This window comes from Agelaius phoeniceus, chromosome 3 (genome assembly GCF_051311805.1).
Source record: "Agelaius phoeniceus isolate bAgePho1 chromosome 3, bAgePho1.hap1, whole genome shotgun sequence".
Taxonomy (NCBI): Eukaryota; Metazoa; Chordata; class Aves; order Passeriformes; family Icteridae; genus Agelaius; species Agelaius phoeniceus.
Window position 1 is genome coordinate 103,619,401 of NC_135267.1, and position 22,456 is coordinate 103,641,856.

The window sequence follows — 22,456 nt, forward strand, 5'->3', positions numbered from 1 at the left end:
GATGTTTTCCCTTTTTTTTCCCCCCTTCAGTTTTCCTCATTACAAGCAATGTAACATGCAGCTGTGATAAATTTAATCTGATGACAATGTGTATGTCTGGTATCTGATTCATCTTTGATTTCATGGCTGAATCCCAAAGAAGGGAGAGAGGGAGGAAATTGAGGGATCATGGTGGCAAGCAGGATTTAGATGCTGGTAGAGATGATGAGTATCAGCAAGGCTTGCTCAAGCATGGAAGTAAGTAGCTGAAGAGAAACCACTGTGCACAGGTGGAAAAATACTAAAACTGGAGATAAGAAAAATGCAAATTAAATATCAGCGATTTAAGAATGAGCGTGGAAGGCCATCAAGAAAGCTGCAGGGTGCTTTCTTGAGAGAGTGATACATACAGGAACTGACATTGATTGCTGGAATTCACCCATCCAGTTCCATCAGCAAAGTTCATTCAGTCATCCCCTTTACCTCTCCTAGACCACTTCACAGAATACAAATACCTTTGCTACTGCCACTTCTGAATGCTAAATAAATAAGTTAATCCTCTAATAAAATTTAGACATGAAATAAATAGGTCAATCCATTTATTCCCTAACTAGGGTTCAGAAGGATAATGAGGTTTGGCTGGAGGCAGCACAGTGTCCAGGAAGCATATTGCTGTTTAGCCTGCTAATGATTGTGATATGCTTAATCCTAGTTCATTTTAAGGCATTCTTTTGTTTAGGCTTTAAAAAATTTAGCTTAACAAAACACTGAAAAACAGTATTTTGAGAAACAAGCCCACCAACAAACAAAACTTTAGTGTCTCATGCTTCCACTTATTCTAAGTGTAAATGTTTGTGATTTTGGTTGTGTCTTGTTCTGTAGGTCTTGCATGCTCTCATGGGCTGCTTTACTACCTTTGTAATTGAGCTGTACAAAGTCCTCAGAGAGATTCCACGTTCATGTCTGTGTGCCAGACACTTCCATGTCTGTTCAGCTGCTCCGTTGATTTTATAGGTGGCCACATTTCTGAAGAACCTCTCTGAGCAGTTGCAGTGGTGCTTTCTGAATGATCAGTGCCCTAACTTGGATGCCATGTCCTTCTTTCTCCCCAGAGCAAAGTGTGCCAGTCTGTGAGGCAGTGTATAAGGTGTTTGCCATAAGGAGGACATGACTCAATGAGGTGCAAGGATATTCCCCCTTTCTGAGGATTTGTAATCTAACTTTTATGAGAGTGCAAAAGAGTCCTGTTTCTTTTGCCTAAGCAGCAGACATATTCTGCTAAAAGACTCTTGTGGATACCAGCTGAGGTCTTGAAACAGGGCTATGTTCCTCTCTCTTCAGATGTGACTTGGTTGGAAAAAAGCTTGCTTCATTTGTTACCCTATTTCATAGGGTTACCTGATACCTAAAAGCTTGCTGGCCTTTTCTTAAAATGTGCTGCCTTTCTGGACAAGTAAATTAAATCCCTGTGTGGCATTTGATTATGTGGGAATTAATCTGTTATGAATCATATTTTAAAGCTCAGATGAAAAGTGCTACAGAAATGCAAAATATTTATTGTGTCTTTTATGAACAATTCTCTTGTCGTGTATGCGTATTCACTGCAAATTCATATTGGCATTTACTATCCAAAAATGCTCTGCCTTTTTTGCTGTTATTGTTGTAGGATTGATTTCAGTACAGTCTAGTTTTTGAAAGGCTTTCTTTTTTGAGCTGAAATATGCAAATCACAGCAGTAGCAGAATCTTCAACTTCTTTTCCCTTTAATTAAATTTAGCAATTACAGTGCCATGGCACCTATGTGAACCACCATACGTTATTCATCTTTCTTATTGTTCTCAATTAAGGTGTTGTCTGGTATGGGGGTTTTTGTCTGCTTCTTCTGCAGTGATTAATATAATAGAGTTATAATCTCACTTATAATCAAACTTTCAAGAAAGGTTATTGGATTTGAGGTGACTTGTATGCAAGCAATTTCCCAGCAGCCCAACTGAATGCTTGCAATTTATGGGTTGTCAAACCTTTATCATTTCATGGCCAGATTATTACTACATCTAATAGACAGGTTTCTGGGTTGTTGGGTTTTGTTTTTTTGGTTTTCTTTCCATTTTAGGGGCAGTATCTGTGCTTCATTAACTACAGTGTAATTTCATAGGAGGCTGTATTTTTCAGATACTTTGTAATTGTCTTGTTTTCGAGGCGGCACAAAGCAGTCCCCTGTCACCATGAGTGGTCCATGCATGGTGAGATGTAAGCAGAGCTGACTGGAAAATATTATTTGCTTTCATGAGAAAACACCAATTTCTTCTTTCAAACTATACATCCTCTTATGCATTAGGAAGATTAAAAAAATATATATATAGAAAAGGAACAGGAGAAGCACTCAGAACCAGCACACACACGTTCTCTCTGGGATTTTCTTGTTCTCTCCTTGCAGTAAGTGCCATGTGCATACAAGGAGTGATGTAGTCATCAGGCTTGGTACTTTGTGAATAATAAAAGAAGGAGAGAGAAAGTGTGGAATAGTTCCTTTGCTTATAGAAGATAAAGATTGATTTTATTCATGAGTGAAGCAGGTAATTTTCTAGCCATAGGAGAATAAATGTTGGGCTAGAAGTGTCTTTGTTTTCTCACTATATAAAGGTTTTAGTTTCAACCTGACCATCATACTAAGGAACTACGACAGACATTAGAGCATTTTTCCCCCAAAGATGACAGTTCTCTTATAATTGAGATAGTCCTAAGTCTCAGCTGATATGCTGAGGGCTAAGGTAGGACAGATCTTTCTAATCTATCTGAAATAATAACTGCAAAATTGAAGGAAGTGTCAGCACCCATGAGAGGCTACATCATTGACAAAATGGAAAGACAGATATGATTTGATTTTTTTTGAAGCAGCTAGCTAGGGAGGAAGGGTACTACATTAAAAGTATCTGAATTACAAAGGCCAACATTAACCAGCTCTGAAGGTTTTAGGGTGATTTTCAGGAAATAAATGGCAGCTCCAACTCTGTTTCTGTCTGGGTGAGTATCCACGTACCAGAAAGCATCTGTCATAAATTTATAGCCCTGCTGGAAGTCTAGAGGCCAAGGAAAAAATTGCCACTATTATTTCTATGAAGCTAAGATTATTCTGTATGCTATAGTGTAGGTGGTGCTAGCTTTACCCAGTACTTAACCCTCCTAGAAAATATGAAATATTTTGGTTCTTTTGAGTGTTGTTATATTTCAAAATGGTTTATGTTCCAATTGTTTATGAACCATGATCCTTGATCAGCCTTCATCTTTCCCACACAAGGTGTTAAAATCTTCAAATAGCAGGCTGTTTTCAAACCCTTGAACACACTTTAATATTTCAAGCAATAGCATCAAGTTGTGTTTTCTGTGTATTGCTCTCTTTTCAAGGATTGCAGACTGAACTGTATAGGACCATGGAGGTTGTTTTTTATGGCTTTATATATCATTTCTCACCACCCTATTTGGTGTGGTTTGGGTCTTGCACACTTCATTTACCACAAAGTAGATGCTTTTACCTTAATACAAAGTGATATCTGATTTCCATCTAGCTGTACCAGGTTAGTATTTCCTCAAAAGAGCATTTTATTGGCTTTGTAGGCTGTGCAGTGATATAAAATGCTTACCAAGCTCTAGTTGTCTGCCATTTCCAAATGAAGACAATCTTCCATTTAGAAGCATTCTGCAATTTGTATTTGAAACCTTCAAAAGTGGTAGAGCTTATACAGCATTTTAAAGGAGAAAAGCATATGTACAACATTATTCATGATGAGCCTCTGGGAGACATTATTACAGTGGCTCCCAGTTCTTAAAGGGGGCCTACAAAACAGATGGAGAAAGACTTTTTTAGGTAAGATTGTGGTAGGATGAGTGGTAATGGTTTTAAATTGACAGAGAGCAGATGGAGATTATTTAGTAGGAAGAAATTCTTCCCTGTGAGGGCAGTGAGGCACAGGTTGCCCAGAGAAGCTGTGAGTGCCCTGTTTCTGGAAGTGTTCAAGTCCAGGTTGATTGGGATTTTGAGCACCCTGGTCTAGTGGAAGATGTCTCTGCCCATGGCAGGCAGATTGGACCTGGATGATCTTGAAAGGTCCCTTCCAACCCAAACCACTCTGTGATTCTGTTAATTTGTTTCAGGGTCATCCTTAAAGCATTTGTGGATTTACATTAGTTTCTTTGCAAAATCAGTCAAATGTGCCATATGGCTTTTTTCAAATAATGTCTCTCACACTCACTAGACAAGCAGTAATGAAACTTTATTTACCATTCAAACTTGACATCAGCAGCCATCCTTGGAGTATCTGCTGCATGTGAAAGCCTTTGTCTTAGAAACAATGCTAGAAAGGGATGCCAGGTGAGGGTCACTGCAAAAAGTCTGGTAGGATTAATAGGTCTTATTTAAACTTCTTAAGTATGAGTCCAGTCACTATGCTTGTACTGACTTCAGTTCTACTTTCTATGCAAATTGAAAAATGGTGTGAAAACTCACTGACATGTTTGTAAGTGTTTGGTTTGGAAGGGACCAGTGTATAAAGAAAGCATAGCAAGAGATGGTCACTGTAAATCAGGCCTGTCATTTTTGGCTTTCATATCAGGGTGTTTAGTTCCTGGCTAAGGTTTGAACATCAAGTATCTCAAATCACAGTTTGAAGATTCCACATCTCATTTGTTTATGCTGGAATGCTGAATTATAGCTTTGGAGAGAGGATGCTGATTTCATGCACCTCACCAGCTTTCTTCTGTCTCCATCTCCTGTTCAGAGTTCCAAATCACTTAATTTTCTTACAAGAATGCCAGAAGTTGAAAGTGACTACTGGATCTTTTCTCCCAATGTGAGAGTCATGTTGGTAGGTGTATGATTACATTTAATAGGAAAAACGGGATTCCCCTGAACAATAAAATTCAGTAGTTGTTCGGTGTTGAAGGCTGCCAAAAGAACACAGTTGTTCTGTTTCAGCAGTTCTGTTTGCTTCCTTTTGCACATTTTTCCTAAAGGAAAAAACCTATCAACCATATCTAGAACAAGGGCTTACAGCCATAGTGAGACTTAACTAAATTAAATACCCTGAATAGCTCATCTTCAAAGATGGAAATGGTTTGAAATCTTTCTCAGTCTACAAGTGTCTGCCATGTTCCCTTCAGCAGCAGTTCATGTTTGTAATGAACTGAAAAGATGTGTTGTTTTCCCTTTTTTTTAATAAAAAAACACCCCAAAAATCCAACAAAAACAATCAGTTTAATAGAAAAGCCATTAAAACCTTGCCAGTTGGGATGAAAAATGCTGCCTGCAGGAGCTGTGAGAGTGCATGCTGTCAGGTATGACATACGTGCACAAACACCTGTGAGCTTTTTAGAGCCTCCATTGTGATGTGCTGTCAGCAGTGTATTTCTGCTGCATATGACCTTGCAATATTTCTTTTTATCTAAAAGGCAAAGAGGGAGGGAGCATTATTCCGTGAAGCTTGGGTATCTCCTGTAACCTTTATGGAGTCTCTGCCAACCACTTCATAACAGTCTATAGCACATTCACTCTCTGTAGGACTTGGGTTATTGAAAAGCCATAGCAGTAAATCCTATGTGGCTGGATGTCATTGGAAATAGGAGAATTCTCTGCTCTTCACTGTTGTGTTACAGCTCACATGTCTGCTGCCTCCACTAGCTTATTCCTAGGGGAGTTTATTTTCCACCCTTAAAAAAAGGCTGCCAGGCTGATTTAAGGCCACAAGTGATGCTTTCAAAAAAACATGGGTCTGTTGAACCTTGGATCATTTGACAGGTGGTCATAAGGTTTTGTTTGAAGTCAAAGAAAGCTGAATCTTGTCTGGTTTTAAATAACATCCCTTGCCACAAGACTTGGCAGCCTTGTGCTAATGCCTCCAATTAGGAAAGGAAGGCAGCACAATCATGAAAAGAAAAGTGACCTGCAGGTGAAATGCAAAATGGAGGCAAATTATGTGAATGGTGTTAAAAGTATAAAAAATAACAGGTAAGATCTCTCCTCTCTTATTACTATGATGTTTTGCAGTATGGGCTTTTAAAAGTAGCCTTATTAAAACTAAGGCTAAGCATCTTTCCTTGCTGTCCTGTAGAACACCAGTGACCACTGTGAATTTAAGAACAACATGGGTGGTTTCCAGAAGTACCTTAAATTCACTCTGCTTACTTTTGAATTCTATCTGTACCATGTTGCATAAAATACTGCACCAGTTACCATAATGCATCACTTTGTGAAATGAAGTGTTTCCACTTGTTCTCCACTAGCAGGAAAGTCATCTGTCACCAGAGTGGGAAGTTGAGGGTGAGGATAGTTGTGTTAAGGCAAGCTGTCCCCACTCATATGCCAGGGCTCCTGAATCACTTCTGTACCTCCTGCACTTGCTATCCAGCAGTAAAATTCATTGGGGCTTTGCTCCACAGGGATAAGCCCTGGAGGGCAATTTGGGCTTAGTGCAGATAGAATGAGGCAGCACTGAGGTCAAAATCCACAGTGTATCTGCAGTGCAGGAACCACAAAAGTTTCATTACGCCAGCTTACCACTGAGATGGCTCACTGTGGTACTGATAATGGTAGTGGCTTTGTGGTGGGGACTCACTGAAACCATCAGCTGCAATTTCTCTGTTGGGCAGAACCAGCTTCTAAACTCTTAAGACTGTCATTCTAAGCTGTGTAAAATCCCTGTTATGAGCCACAATCCATTTCCAATTCACCCTGCCATCCATTCCTTGTTCTGTTATCTCCAGACTAAAACTAGAGTAGAGAAATAGTGTTTTAATAAGACAGTAATTCTTACAATCTGTAACTAGCAAAAACCAAATAAAATGGGATTTCTCATTTATGCTATATCTTATGGAAGTGAAAAGAGCATAGAATAATTGTAACGAAGATAAATACACAAGTCATAACCTTTCTAGCATAACTATGCCTGTTTCTAGAAAATTAGAATGTCAATGAGCTAAAGGTAATTTGTTCAGGATGCCAGCAGAATGATAAGTCTGACTAGTTGATTTTTTTTCTCATTAGATAGTTTCAGTAAGGCAGAAAAGTGAATGTAGTTGGTTGCAAGAGCTTTGTATATCTTTGCAGATACACCTTGACCCACCTTTCCCCTGACAATCTCTGTAGCACTTTGTTTTTTGAGGTAGAAATGCTTAGTTCTGTGGTGACATTTCAGAGACATTTAAGTATTCTTTTTTGGAAGAAGAAAAGTCATGTATCATGGTTATGTAATATCATGTATCAAAAGTGATGTATCATGATTAGTCCTGTTTAGTTAAATTTCCATATACCCTTCCTCCATTATAGTTAGGCCTTTTGCTGTCAAAATTTGTTTTTTAAGATAAACATTTCTCTCTTGAGACAAATGATTGATTTGTAAGTCATGCTGAAGGTAGGATTGCAACATGTGAGATGATTGGCATGCCCTGTTCAGTGGGCAGATCCCCTGTGGCCATGCTTTTTGTTTTTAGAGCAAAAGAGCTGTACAGTCTTTCTTCCATAATGTGCATCGAGAGCTTGAACTTCTACAGTTTGTACTCATGTGAAACCAACATTGAAGCCCCATGGGTATTCGCTTGCATGAAGGGTGGAGACTTTTCCGAGCACTTTCACTGCTGGAAAAAGTAGTGTCCTTATTATTTCAGTCAGTTCACAGTATTCAGAGACCAAAAGTGTGATAGGCAGTTTGCAGAACAAGTAAAGAAAAAATGGCTCTTCCTCAGCAGAAATGTAATTTTCAAGTGAATCACAGTGCAATCACAATAAGAAAAGCCAACTGAGGAGACAAGGCACAGAAATTATGGTTTGTCATGTAGCAAAAACATTTTGAGCTACTTGTGCTTCAGTGGTCACTGTTGACATGACTGAAGCTCCTCTTTGTTTCCATGTGTGCTGCTGTCACTGTCTGTCTCTTTGTAGCTGCCAGCTGTCCTTTCCCTCATTCTCCTGAACTCTGGTGCAGTGACTTTCTGAGGTACTCTCTGTAAAGAGCTCTGGCCTTCAATGAGTCTCCTAAGCCCATGGGGGAATGAAGTGTTCCAAATAATCCATTAATCTTCCTCGGTACATGTTAAAGCAATTTTATTGACAGATGATACTGGGAACGTGAATTTCAGAGCATTTCTTTGCCTTTACAGACCTCAGCATGTAATAGCATGGGTTCAAGGAAAGGGCAGCAAGGATTGGGAGAGTCAGAACTGGGGCTGGTAGTGCTCAGTATTCTTAGCCATGACCTAGAAAATGAGATACTGGTCAAATTTGTAGGTGATCCTCCACTGAAAGGAGAGGGGACTCTGCTGATGCAGTGAATGGCAAAATTTTGCTCCAGAGGGGCCTTGGTAAATTTGAAGAATGGCTTAACAGGAGCCTTGTGGAGCCATCAGAAGTAATAAGCTCTTCTTTTGCACCAGGATTTGCTGATGCAGTATCCCATTCCCCAGGCTGGGAAGTGGTGGCCTTGAGCAGTCCTGCTGAACAAGACCTGCAGGTTGTGGAAGACCCAACCCATAACAAATAGAGTAGGCAGCCATCCAAAATAAGATAGGAGGGAGACATCCAGGTGGGATGGTTATCCAGGTGGGAGAAGTTACTTATTCTGGGACTGGTCAGTGGTGAGGTCACACATGGATTGCTGTGTCTGGCCTTGCCTCCCCTTCCCAGGTCAAGGGGGATGTGGGGAAACCGGCAGGGCCCAGTGGGGCTGGGTGTGTTCAGGGCCTGCAGGATGTTCCTCCTCAGAGAGCTGCAGGGAGCTGGGCTGGCTTAGGCTGGGGAGAGGTGAGCTGGAGGTGGCCACAACCACCCAGCAGAGGGACACAGAAAAGGTAAAGCCAAATACTTCTCCACCATAGCAGAGGATACAATAAGTGGTGGCAGCAGCCTCCCATTTGGGAGGTCCAGGTTGGATTTCACAGACTCACCAGGAGCAGGGTGCAGTGCTGGAACAGGTTGCCCAGAGAGGCTGGCAAATCTCCATGCCTGGAGGCTTTTGAGAGCTGGCTGAGTGAAGTTGTACCTGCCCTCCTCTAGTGTCAGTGATGGTTCTGCTTAGGGCAGGACACTGGATGGAGACCTATGGAAGGACCTTCCAGTTCCTCTGGTTCAGTGATCCCATTTTAAAACAGTGACAGCAGTGGATAGGCTGTTTGCTTCTTTGTACTGGAAGGTCTTTGAGAGGCCAGAACCAAGAGCAGACAGCTGAGTCCAGTCTACTGAGATCTCATCCCACCGGGACATGTAGCCTTCATCTGAACCATAGTCCCTCCTTCACTGTCTCTGGAATAAAACAGAGAATCTGTTTTATTTCACAGGAAAGGCAGATTAGGTAGAGTTTTAATTAAAGAGTTAACAGCAAGAAGCAGATGAAACTAGCTCTTTCAAATATGTGTTGCCATCATAAATAAGATTGTTGGCAATTGAGCAGTTTAGACTACTAATTCTGTGTGATGCCTGATTTTACCATATAATGAGGCAAGCCCCTCACTTTCATATTGTATTTTTCAAGTTGGAAAAGGGAACTTTAGCGTTCTGAGGTTTAATAATTTAATTTTTCTGCAATTTTTTGAATTTCTAAAATGCTATCTTAAATGTGAAGTTTAACTGTGTTATTGGAGAACAAATAAATTATTGAGGGCCCAGGGAACAGAAACTGTGTAAGCTGGTGGAATCATCTTCTGTCATTGATTGCCTCAGCATTTTTCAGCATGTCCATCAACATTCAGAGAAAGTCTAACTCTGTGTCACACCTAGGGGAAAGGTCATTGTCCCCTCACTTGTCTGCTCATTGACAACAGGCATGTGGGTGAAGCTTGCTTTTTTTTCTTACACGTGAATGTCAAGTGGGGCTTTTGAGTGAGCAGAGGAAAACCAGCAGCCAGGACAGCTTTCACAGGAGAGCAGAGGGTCCTCAAAAGGTTTCTGCCATCTGCATTTCTTTCCATCCTCTAACTGCTGTGCCAAGGCACTTTCTTCCCTTTTCATCCTTGCAATGATGACTTAGGAAAGCACAGAAGGTATGAGGAACCTCTAGGGCTAAAAGATAAGTCAGAAGGGTCTGCCAAAGAAAACTGGCATGCAGAGTGATACCTGAGTTACTGACAGGCAGGTGGATGGAAGTGGTGTGGAGTAGAGATGGAGGAAGGATGGCTGAACCTTAGGATGAGCAGGGATTTGGTGACAGATGCTTTATGCTATGAGGCATTTAACAAGCTCTGGATAGGATCATCACATTTCCCACCACTTACAGTGACAGCTGGCCAGCTAATAGACTGCTGGCACTGTGTGCATGGATGTACATGCATGTACGTGGAGAAGATGATGACAACAACAAATTGAAATGTATGAGACCTTAAAATGCATCATCTTGTTATGATTTATCTTATGTATGTTATCTGTGGACCAATGTCAGAGCTCTCCAATGGTCTGAGTTATGACTCCTGTGCACTTAAAGCTGACATAATAGCAGCTTCTGTGTGATGAGTTTAATCCTGACAGAGAATGCAAAAGGAGGAGGGCTACACCACAGAGATTTAATTAGGTGCCTTCTCTTGTGGCTTTCTAGTTCTTCAGAGGACTAACCTGCAGTACTAACTACTTGTTTAACATGGTCTCTGACATCACTGAGCTGCAATTCTGTTCCAGGCACATTTCTATTCAGGTACTTGTGCGTCACAGTATTGCTGAACTTAATTTTTAAGCTTCCAGCCTCCTGACTGTAATGGAATAAGCACACTCGAGGGCAAAACAGCAACTTAGAGGCACAGCACTAGGCTTCCTTTCACACCCTCCCCTTAACTACTGCACACATGGAGCTCCTGAACAGGCATTCTGCCTCTCTGTTTTTACTGACAGGACCAGCTTCCTCTTAGCTTTCCCTTTAGATCTGTCTTGCTCACGATGACAGAAAATTCTCCCATCCTCTCGTCTCAGAACAGGCGTCTCAAAAGCAGCTTGCTCTTGGCCTCTGTCAGCAGCAAAAGAGAAGATGCATGTTGGTTAATCAGCTGTGCAAGGCAGAATTATTTAAAGACTCTTCTGTCATTCTCAAGGAAAGATTTTAATTTCAGCATTGAATTTTAAGTTTTTAATTAACTAACTACTTTTTTTCAGTTCAGTGCTTTTTAGCTGGGAGCAAACGTTGCTGAGTCATTTAGGAATTGGGCTGTAACAGCATCTGGCTCTAGCTCTTGTTACAGAAGGCAATACCTGGAGCTTTTAATTGTTTTCTTCTTCTTCCATCTGACTTTCCTTTTGAAAAACTGGATCTAAACTGCTTTGTGAGAAAAATATCTTTTATTGTTGTCTGTCTAAAGAGTACTGTGATGAGTTCCAGTTTTTGCATATGACTATGCTAGGGATTATTGGAGTTTAAACTGATAAATAGTAATAAATCTTTAGGGGGTATTCATTTGGACTGCAGCTCACGTGCTGCACCTGAGCATAGGGAAGTGACAGGGGAAATCTGTGAAAGAATTGTGTGGAGGTCACTGCTAGGAGACTCCTCTCTCTGTGTGTAAGCTTCAAGGTTGCCTCCAAGAGAATAGTTAAAATAATAAAGAAAATTTCTGAGACTGGAGTGTGAGAAAACGAAGGACTCCTGTCTTTCCTAGCTTCAAATCACATTTCTATAACACTGCTGCAGTTCCCAAGGGTGGCAGTGAACATTAGTTGTTTGAGGGACAAGATTATATGAGTAAAGCCATTGAATTTAGAAGAACTTAGAGGGGGCAAATCAGATTTGCTTGATGCCTTAGTAACAGGACAAAATTTTACTTTATTTTGCTTTGATGGATTATTGGCCTTCCCCTTTATACTTAGGAAATGAAAAATACTTGAAATAGAAGATAATTTTAAAGAGTTTCGACTTCCAGATCTCAGCTCTGATACCAATCTTGGCTGCATGCTGTTTGCAGTTGTTTAATGTCTGCCCTAACTTGTCCATTTGTAAAATGTATGACATGCCCACCAGAGTTAGTATGAATTCATTAGAGCTTCTGAATTGCTCTTGCATCATTCAGAGAAACGTGCTCACACTCCTGCTTGGTATTAGAAGTGAAATCCCCGTTCTATTTCAGCTAATGGCAGAACTCTGATCGACTCCCAGAGAGGTAAGATATCATCCAATTACCATAATTAGATGGTTAAGAATTGTTCAGTTCCAAATTTTGTAATAATTCAAAGGCTGTTACCTCCATGAATTTTAAGTCCAAGGCAAGTATAGCAGGTTGCAAATCTTCTGGTGCTTATGCAGTCACATTGCACTCAGCACTGGAGACCGTTCACATTCTTCGCATTCAGCACATTTTGGAGTCTTGATGAGGCAATTAGAAAATCTGTGTATATAAGCCCAGAAAAAGTATAACAGAATCTTTTCTTTAATGTTGTCACTCAGGTAGTGTCCAGTTCTTTCATGGCTTTTGCCAGCTATTGAGCTCCTGCTACGAGAGTTTTGCTTGAATAGTTAATTTGAAAGTCAAGTGTGAAATGAAGACTGCAAAGACCAGCTCTGTGGGATGTTTTGTGATACTAGTGGAAATGTTCTCTCCAGTCAGCATCTCTAAAGACTATAAAACTTGATTTAAATAATTTTTTTCTACTGTACAGTCCCCAACAGACGTTGACTGTTAATAGTTTTTACAGCTCTAATTTAATCTGGTAGAGTATTGAACTTGTACGTGAAAGGTAATAAAATCCTTTTAGTAGGAAGATGGAGTTTATGTTCAGAATAACAATCTATCAGTTTTGCAAAGATTGTTAAATTGCTGCTTTATAAGTGTGATCAGATTAAGTCAGCCTAGCTGTATTTTGAGTCTTGCTTTTCACAGAATCACAGAGTTGTTAGGGTTGGAAGGGATCTGAGGAAATCATCCATTCCAACCCCTCTGGCAGGGCAGGGTCACCTGGAGCAGGTGACACAGGAGCGTGTCCAGGTGGGCTCTGAATGTCTGCAGGGAGGGAGACTCCACAGCCCCCCTGGGCAGCTGTGTCAGGGCTCTGCCACCCTCAGTGTAAAGAAATTCCTCCCCACGCTGAGGAGGAACTTCTTGTGTTTCAGTTTACAGACATTGCTCCTCATCCTCTGGGCACCACTGAAATGAGCCTGGCACCATCCCCTGGGCACCCTGGGATATTTACATGCATCGATGAGATCCCCTCTCAGTATTCTCTTCTCCACATTAAACAGGCCCAGATCCTGCAGTCTCTTCTCACAAGAGAGAGAAACCCCTCACCATCTCTGTGGCCTCTGTTGACCCTCTGCAGCAGCTCTGTGTCTGTCTTGTACTAAGAAGCCCAGAACTGGACACAGAACTGCAGGTGCGGCCAAGTAGAGGGGCAGGATCAGCTCCATTGCCCTGCTGGCCACACTTCCCAATGTATCCCAGGATCCCATGGGCCCTCCTGGCTGTGAGGACACACTGCTGGCTCACAGTCAATTTGTCACCTGCTCAGGCTCCCTGGTCCTTCTCCACAGAGCTGCTCTTCATTAGGTCAGCCCCATCACATGCTGGAAATCCTAGACCTCAGCTGCAAGCTGAAGAATTGCCTCAATGTATTTGTCCCAGAAGAGCTGTTTGCTATTTTCTGAGGTGAAAACTTTGCTGAGGACCCCTATTTCCCAATGTGACTTCTCAGGCTGCTGTCTTTTTGGGTTCCGCCCATTTTTCCTGGGCTGCTGGCTCAAAAAGGTCCAAGGATGCAATGGGGTTGCACTGACCTCGATGAGCATCACGAGGTTGTTGAGCAGAATAACCTGACCTGGCTCTGTCCATGCTTTTCCCCCAGGACTGAGCAGGAAGGATTTAGGATATGAGCAGTTAGCAGGATGCATTCAAAGCTGTTGGGTAGCTGCAGATGACCAGCTTTTCAAAGAGCTTGCAATAGGACTCCAAGTTTACCTTCAGGAATGGCATTACCAGAGGAATGGCTCTGTGTTGAGAGCATCTCAGGGTTGCTTCAGCATTCCCTGGCATGAGTTTCAAGTGGTTTGTGCATCCACATCGGATAAGAATGTTGGGCCAGGGATTGTGGGAATGGGCTTTGTTGCTGATGTGGGTTTAAGTAGTAGGCTTTCCAGTTTGTATTTCTTCATTTGAAACCTTTTTTGGACAGGTGCTTTGTTCAGTGTGTTTGTGCCTGCATAGTACTTTAACATCAGTTTTCTTGTTTGTATATAATCTGTTACCTCATTAGTCCTGAACAGCAGAACTTGAAGCTGTCTTCATCACCTCAAAAACATCTTGCTACTGAGCTGATAAACCATCCTTCCCTTTGTGTGACATGAATGTTAAAATGTTGTAAACAAGTTTCCAAAGGATCAACAGCAATTTTTCATGCAGGATAAATATTAATTTGTCTTGTAATATTCCTTTTATGTCAACCGCAATAATCTACTGTGCTTAAAGCATAAATATCTTTTCATGTGTGTTTGTCTGAAGTGACAGCAAGTTGCCAGAGATGTTATCAGACACAACATATGAGGATGAGTAACACTACTGCCTTATGACTACAGCTATTTAAAATAGGCAGGGAAAAATTATCATTAGAAGCTGAATATTATTGGTAGGTTTGTCACACAGTATGTGAGTGTTTAGAGGGAATATGAAAAATAAAGTATTTGCATTTAGACCAGCACTTTCTGGAACACCACAGAGCAGTATCAGCTAGTAGCTCTTCTGTCATATAACACAAACATGGGTATATTGGGAGCAAAATACTGACTGCTGTTCCCTCTGCAAACCTTGGCTTCTGTGTGATAATGATGAATGTGCTCAGGACCCCAGAAATGCTAAGTGCCTGGGTGTGTGGGTGTATATCTAGTTACAATTTCATTATTTTAACTGTATCTCTTCAATATCAGCATCACATTGTGCAGCTAGGGTCCAATTAAAAACCTGTAGCAAAAGAGTCCTGCAGTGACTCATTGGTGAAGATCTTTGTGATAAAGAACAGACCCTCCAGAGTCCTGAGCAGCAGAATGTCACACTGGCAGCCTGAACCATGGTGGCACCTTTCATCTCAGCTAATGTCCCCTGGTATCTAAGCAGCAGCAGCAGAAGTTTGGTGGAAGCTGCAGTGCTTTTTCTGTTCTGTTCACCCAGGGGGATCCCAAGAGTCTTATTAGAGCTGCAAGCCGATAGGAGAAAATAATGGCAAGGCAATTCTAGCTAGAACCTGAGAGTCATACAGTCTACAGAATGATCTCAAAGCATGGCACATGGATTCCCACTGTGGGGAAATACAGGTGAACAGGTAGCTTCTGGTTTTGCTGAGAAAGTCTCTTGCTGTGAAATAGAATGTTCTTGTATCCCTTGGCAGGGATGTGGAATTGATCTCCAGGTGATCCCTTTAGTCCAAGGAGCAGTCTCTAGGCTGGTCCTGGAAATGGTGGTCATATTGATCCTGTGGGGGAGCACCTCAGGAAACAGTGTCAGGCAGTGCCTGAGAGGTTGTGCTTTTGAGGGAAGGGAGAAGCATAGGGATTTCTGTTCAGAATTTATCATTTTCATTAATTATTCCTTTGTGGGTGCCATGGCTTAATCCCAGAATCTTCAAATTCTGCTGTATAAGAAAATGTCTGTGGTATTAAAGTAAGCACCTCCATTTCAACTTGGGAAACTGTTCCCATAACACCAGAGCTAAGTGATGCTCTGATAGTTCCTTGCTTGGCACTTACAAACTAAAAGAGCAGTAAGAGCAGAAGGAGAATGCTGCTGCAGACAATGAAGTCACCCGTGAGGTAGTTGAGCTTTCAAAAGCAAGAACAAAGTTGAGTTTATTCCCTCCTCTTTTAAAATAAAACAAACATGTATATATTATAAAAAAATCAATCTCTTTTAGCTCTAGTATTTGCCCAGGTAGGTGATCTCCCCAAAAGTATGCAGTGGGAGGACATTTCTGACAAGACTGTGTTGGTGGTGAGGCCAACACTGTAATCCATTGTGGAGCTGTGCCCTCTGCAATGATTTCTGCAATGATTACCACTTCACAGCAGCTGTGTCCTCCTGGGAACAGCATCCTGGCAGAGTGTGCTGGGGTAACCCCACCATGGCAAAGCTGTATTCCTTGTAGCAATATACACCAGTAGGTACAACTGGCCATGTGATGAGTAATAAGCTGCAACTGCACAGTGTGAGCCCTGCAGACAGAGAGTAGAAATAAAGAAGTCAGAACAAAGGAGATTTGTGACTCACAAATTTGCTGTAGCAGCCACCCCGGCCTACTACTGGACTTCATTGATGATTCAAACCTGACCTCAAGTCAGGGCATAAGAGGAACTATCCTTGGCAGCTCCCTTGATTTAGAACTGCTGCAAGAAAAGAGGGAATGAGAGCTGCCTTTGTTTGTTATTTTTAAAATCTGACTCCCTGTTGCAAGGCAGTAAGGTGTGCAAATGGCTCTTGCACCTGGCAAGTTACCATCAGCAATTATTGCAACACTTAGTGTCTTTCTGCCACCAGCAGAAATCTCTTTGCTCCCTATCATGTCAGAGATTTCATTGTTCTTATGGGGATGGTAAAATTAAAGCCACAAGATTTACTGCTCTAATTCTCTTTTGTTTGCAACAAAAGGGAGAGACAGGGAAGGATGATACATGTAGCTGGATTTTTTGTTGTTGGGGTTTTTTCCCTTTTATTGACCAACAAAAATGATGGCAAAAACTTTGTTTAAATTCATCAAACAATTCCATTAGCAACTGTATTAAAGACTATTATTTAGACACAGGAATCTTGTTATTAAGGAAGAAAAGCTGTGACTGCATTTTGCTCTCCTCTGTTTTAAAATCTTGACATCTGAGCAGGCTGTACTTTATGTATTTCTTAATGTTTCTTTCAGTATAGATGTTTTCTAGTTTTAGATGTCATTAATGTGGTGTAAATGTCAAGAACACTGTTTTTGACAAATATATAAAAAATGCTGTGTATGATAAATGTACGTATGTGAGGGAAACAGTGTTTGATAGGAATCCAGTTTTCATTTGTAGCCCTTCTGTTATTGCCCTTTGTGTGACCTGAGATGATTTGCCAAATCAGACTTTTTCAGAGGGGACATCTGTGAACACAAGTGCAGTTCCTGTGTTCTAAACCAGCACCTGACTGTGAGCTGTTAAAATCTGAGCTCTTGACTCTCAGTTCAGTGGAGAGAATTGAGGACAATCAAGTAAGGACTATTCACCAGATGCCTCATGGAAGGAGCATGAACTGCTGCAGGAGCTCAGAGTGGCTGCTTTGCACCTCCTGCTCCAGAGCTTACCCACTGAGGTGAAAAGGAGAAGGATTCATTTGTAGCTCCTCAACGGTATTCCTTAGACAGCCTGGACATCATATGAGCCATGCTCAGTGATGTAGGAGATCATTTCTCTGAAGCTGCAACCTTGGCATTTTCAAAAACAAGCTTCTGCTCTGGCTGAAATTCATGCACATTTAAAAATAAGCTTCAATTACAGCCCTGTTGAGCCTTAATTTCTCTCTCAATGAAATTACTCTTCATGAGACCTGCATGTTTTCAGTATTAACAGACAGGCTGTATTAATGGACGCTCCAGGTAATCAAGACAATGAGATTTCATTTCCTGACCAGTCTTGCTAGAATTTGTGGAATATCATGCTTTTTCTTGCTCTGAGGGTTGGTCCCTTTCATTTGCCAGCTACAGGCTCCAGTGTGCTTGTTCTGTGGACAAATTGATAAATTAGTCAGCTGCCGAAAGGGAGTCATTTGACTCACCTGAAATGAGCAGCAATGGGATGAAAATACATTACCTCTGTCCCACTGGATAAGCCTCAGATTGTATTGAAATAGAATTAGGCCGAGGGAGTCAATGTAGTGGATAATAATGAAATGTTTAATGTGGATTAGCTGCATATAAAATTAATACATTAGAATGAATTGCTGAAGAAATGAAACTGTGTCAGACCTTTATCCTGTCTCTAATATTAGACTTAAAACTGCTGCAGTCTTCTGTTTATAGAAGAGCATAAGAAAAGCTATTGAATTGGTGTTCTTTATTTGGGTGAGAGGACTAGATACAGTATAAAGTATTCTAAATAAATATGAATATACCAGAGCTGTAAATCAGGATCCAGCAGAACCAATGCTAATATACTTGGGTCTGAACCAGACCTGAGGGGTTAAAGACAAGAATCTAAAGCTAAAACTCCTTAATCACCTGTGTGGGCTTTTGTCTTCTGGGAGTTAAATGTAAATATAATTTTTATTTTGGACCATTCAGAGATGACTTGAAGTGTTGCTTTAATCCTAATAGGTTTAATAGAAAATGGGCAAGCTTTCCAAACTAGTTGGCAAATGAGGTATGGAAGGGCACAGAATGAGCTGAGACATAAAACTGAAATTATTCATCTGTAATCTAGGAGGCCTTGGGGTTTTTCTAATTGTTAAAGCTTTCTTGTTGCATCCTCTGTTCCAGGTTCTTTTCTGTTTCTCAATGCATCAGAGAGGCCGAGCCCCACCATCCTGAGCCCTTGGCTGAGGAGCAACAGTGATCAATGTGTGGTTCAAGTGGCTGTGTACAAGTTTTACCAGCAGAGTGGAGAATATATTGCTCGTGTCCATCCCATTGATGAGAGAAGCAGCGAAATCCTGTCAGAGGAGAGTCCAGAGAAACACGGGTGAGTCTCATCCCCTCGTTTGACTCACAGCTTGAATTGAGAAAAATCACTCGACTGTGTAGCCATAGTGCCACAAAATGCATGCTGCCCATCTGAGGGGAGCAGGACATGCTACTGACAAGATGCTTGTCTGGCATGGGTCTAAAATATTGTAGAAGGTGGAGGTTGGTGCTTATTTTATTATACAAAACGTTAGCAAATTTCTGGATCCAGGTAATGGAGTTTCTAAGTCAACACCATATTTATTCTCAGTGCTTGCAGGTACAGGTAGAGTGTGGGTATTCATCCTCAGGTTAAAGATTTTCTGCTTAATTCTCTCTGTGTGATTGCTTTTTACTACTTCTTAACCCACGTATACTATTGGGCTTAGAATATCTACTGAGTCTTTGCAGTTTCATGTGCCTGCATACATTTTCAGTTTTGTCTTCACTTCTGATTTTTTTTGCCCATAAAGCTGTTCAGAACTACTGGCAGGGAAGGAAAGCTTTTGATCTTTCAAGGGTGCAACTGTTTGAAATGTTTTATCCTCTTTGTGCAATTAATCTTGATGATGTTTTAATTTGTCAGACTTCCTGTGTATTCTTTTAAATTTTTGTTAGCAGCAAAACAGCAGGAGATGAACACAGTAAATATTTCAAGATGCTGTAGGAGTAGAGTAACTCGGAATTTAATTTGGATATATGTGAGGCTAATGTTCTACCTGCTCTATATACTGACTATTTAAAATTTTTATTTCTTACCTTTGTTGTGAAATGTGTTAGGAAGCATAATTTTTATGAAACATCTCAAATGTTCTTTGTTTTGATGTGATAGATTAGAGAGTTCCTAATAGCAAATCCTGCTGGCTTGTCCTCGTAACAAGATGTAATTATCTGATTACTGTCTATAGCAAATCCTGTACCTTCCAGTAGCAAAAGGAGAATGTGCAATAAAAAGCCTTGCAGGAGATAACCTAACTCATAGAAACAGTTTGAATAGTTGTAATTCTTATATAACACATGGCCTATAAAAGTGAGGAGGAGAGCTTGTGTGTGGATCTAGATCATACTTAGTTCCAGCAACATCATCCAAATTGTAAATTGCTGTTGATGTCTGGGGAGAGGTAATTAGAGGAGCCACAGCAGCTGTCTTCTTCCTTAGCTCTTTGCAAATGCTGTGTTCTGTGTCACAGCTAATAAACATGCTTTGTGCAAAGTGCCTCCTGCGTTGGCACTGCCTCTGCTCCTTGGCACTCCCAGGGAATGTTGCTGTGTGTGAAATGCTCAGCATGGAGGAGCTGTGCCTCGGATCTGTGGGTGGGCAGAGCTCCCTGGGAGCCCAGGCGAGTGCCAAATGTAAGGAGCCTAGAAGGGAAGGGAAAGATTGCTTTAAGTACAGTAACAAACTCCTGCCTTTGCCATCTGCTGGGGATAACATGGATGACTCAGCTGTGTGTTGCAGATGGAGATCGTCACCGCAGTAAAGAGGGTTTGTGCTTTTGCAGAAGGTGGCTTTGGTTATAGCTTGACTGTCCCATATGCTTGCCAGAAGTGCAGCTTGCTCCCCAACAGCGTCTCTGTGGGGTGTAGATGGCTAAGGATGTGCCTGTGGCTTTCATGGGTTTGTATGTCTGACTCCTTGGTAAGCCACGTGCTGGAAAACTCCAGTTGGAGCCACCAGCTGGTTCATTTCCCCTCCTCCTTTGGTCCTGTCCTTCACTGCAAGAGGCAGTAACTCTCCTCTCAGCTCAGCAGTGCAGAAAAACGGTGCTACTGTGCCCACATAAATGTCCCATGGGGATGGTTAAATGGCTTCTCACAGCCACAGATGAGGAGGTAGCAATTTGTCACCATTTGCCCTGAATCTTCATTCCAGAATTTGAGTGCCCCTCCTTTGTTTAGAGGGATAATATTAGCTATTCCAGCTCTGATAACAAAACATGTAAATCTCAATTTATAAAGCATCTTTTTTCCTTTAAAGAGGAATCCAGTATAGCTGATTGAAAGTCAAGAATAACTCAATGGTGTTCTTAAATGAACTAGCAATCCTACAGTGGAAATCTGTTCTGTTCAATATTTTATTTTGTCTTGGAAATTGCAAACAATTGTGTTCTTTTATAATGAGTTCTTTGACCATGCTATAACCAAATAATTTCTAAAATTTTATAAGGATTTTAGCTCTAGGCACAAAGTAATTGAATTCCCCAATGATGAGTCTGTGCTAGAAATAAAAACACTTTAAAGTTTCACCGCTGACACTTCTTTGATTCTATGTGCTTTATATATTGCTTTGCAAACCAGAGGTGTAAAGTGTGTGACTTTGTATGTGCAGTAGTGAGTCCATGCCATTGCTTGAGATCAAGCCCATAGCAGGAAGAATGTGTTTTATTGAAAAAAAAATGCATATGAAGGGTGATAAAACAATAAGTTAATTTCAGGGTGGATTTTGTCAGATCTTGAACTATGCACAGCACTAATATCTTCTTTCCTTTTTTTTCCCCTTTTTAAATTGTATAACCCAAATTACATCTTTTAAGATCTCACAAGGTCTTCACAGTTCACCTACATTTACAAGAGAAAAAAGCAGATGCTGTCAGGTATTACTATTTCATTCAGGGTGAAACCAGGCAAGCCAAGGTTTTGGGTGACAGCACTTGAGGCTGATTTTAAGTAGAATATATGTAAAGCTATGAAATTATATTAGGTAAAGACAGCATGGCCCCCAAATATTTATTTGTTACCAGAGCTCCCCATGTTGTCTTTGTGTGTAAATTACTGGGTGTGATTATGCATAAAGACTTAAAACAGAACTATGGATATTCTGTTTGCTCCTCTGGTCTCATTCTTCAGAAAAAAAAAACCAAAAAAACCCAGCCTGTGGACTAGAGTTGTATGAGTTCCATAATGAGCCAGAGGCGTTGCAGAAATGGTTGTTTGGAAGACACCTGTTTGTTTTATTTTCTTAGCTGACATATTTCCCTGCAGCTGATGTGTTGCATGCAGGAAGAAAGGTGGCTAAGCTAAGATGCATCACACTGCAGTAGGGTGAGGATGCAGTAGGGTGGGGCAATGGAACACACACCAGGAGCAGAATGGCAGAAGTAAGGGCTGGGAATGGTTTCTGAGGGATGAGCGCCAGAGGCTGCCAAAGGGATACTTGTTTTGTGGTACACAGAAACTCTGCCAAATACAGCCATAACTTTGTTATATAATATTTAGAAGAAAGCTTCCTACTCACTAGGTAACTATGTCCTTGTTTATCAGTTCAGCAGAATTATGTACTTGTTAAAATTATCATTAATTTTAAAGAGGCGTAAGGTTTTACTCCAGTTTAACCTGTGGGCTTTGGAACACCTTTGGTTAGACCTTCCTTACTTAACTCCTAAACAATCAGTAGGACTCCTCTCTGGGGGACACTACATCACTGTGTACTATCAGAGTTACTTTTGTTGCATGGCAGTGTTTCTAGCTGCGCTGAGTCTGTGGATGTTTTTGATGTGGTTAGTCTCTTCTGACATCTCTTGCAGTGCTGTTGGGTTTTACAAGCACCCGCAGATGATACAGGGAGAGAAGCAGTGCACTGCTATTGATCTTTTGTAATGGCAGAAGAGTTGTTATAATTCCTGCCATGCAGCACAGCACTCTCTGATTTATCTCAAATGACACCAGATGTGGCTACTATCTTTTGCTGTTTTTCTGTTTCCATGGTGCTGTATACAATCCTTTCTTGCTATTTAATGGGGTTCCCATTTTCTATTTCTGTAGGTGAGGGGACATCAGGTATGTTCATGTTGCATGTTGGTAATTTAGCAAAGCAGAATTGCTGCCATGGTTTGAATGTTGTCTTCTGGGTACTTGTCAGACTGT

General features: G+C 41.1%; 1 protein-coding gene across 3 annotated transcripts in view; it reads left to right on the forward strand.

Annotated features, from left to right (window-relative positions):
- ALK (ALK receptor tyrosine kinase) overlaps positions 1–22,456 on the forward strand; it is a 307,302-nt gene that overhangs the window by 122,630 nt on the left and 162,216 nt on the right. For all 3 annotated transcript variants that reach the window (XR_013181530.1, XM_077176040.1, XM_077176041.1), the window contains exon 4: positions 18,410–18,611. Coding sequence is in view for 2 of the 3 variants with exons in the window: in XM_077176040.1 (XP_077032155.1) it covers positions 18,410–18,611 (202 nt within the window). In the remaining variant the exon portion in view is untranslated. The remainder of the gene's footprint in view (positions 1–18,409; positions 18,612–22,456) is intronic.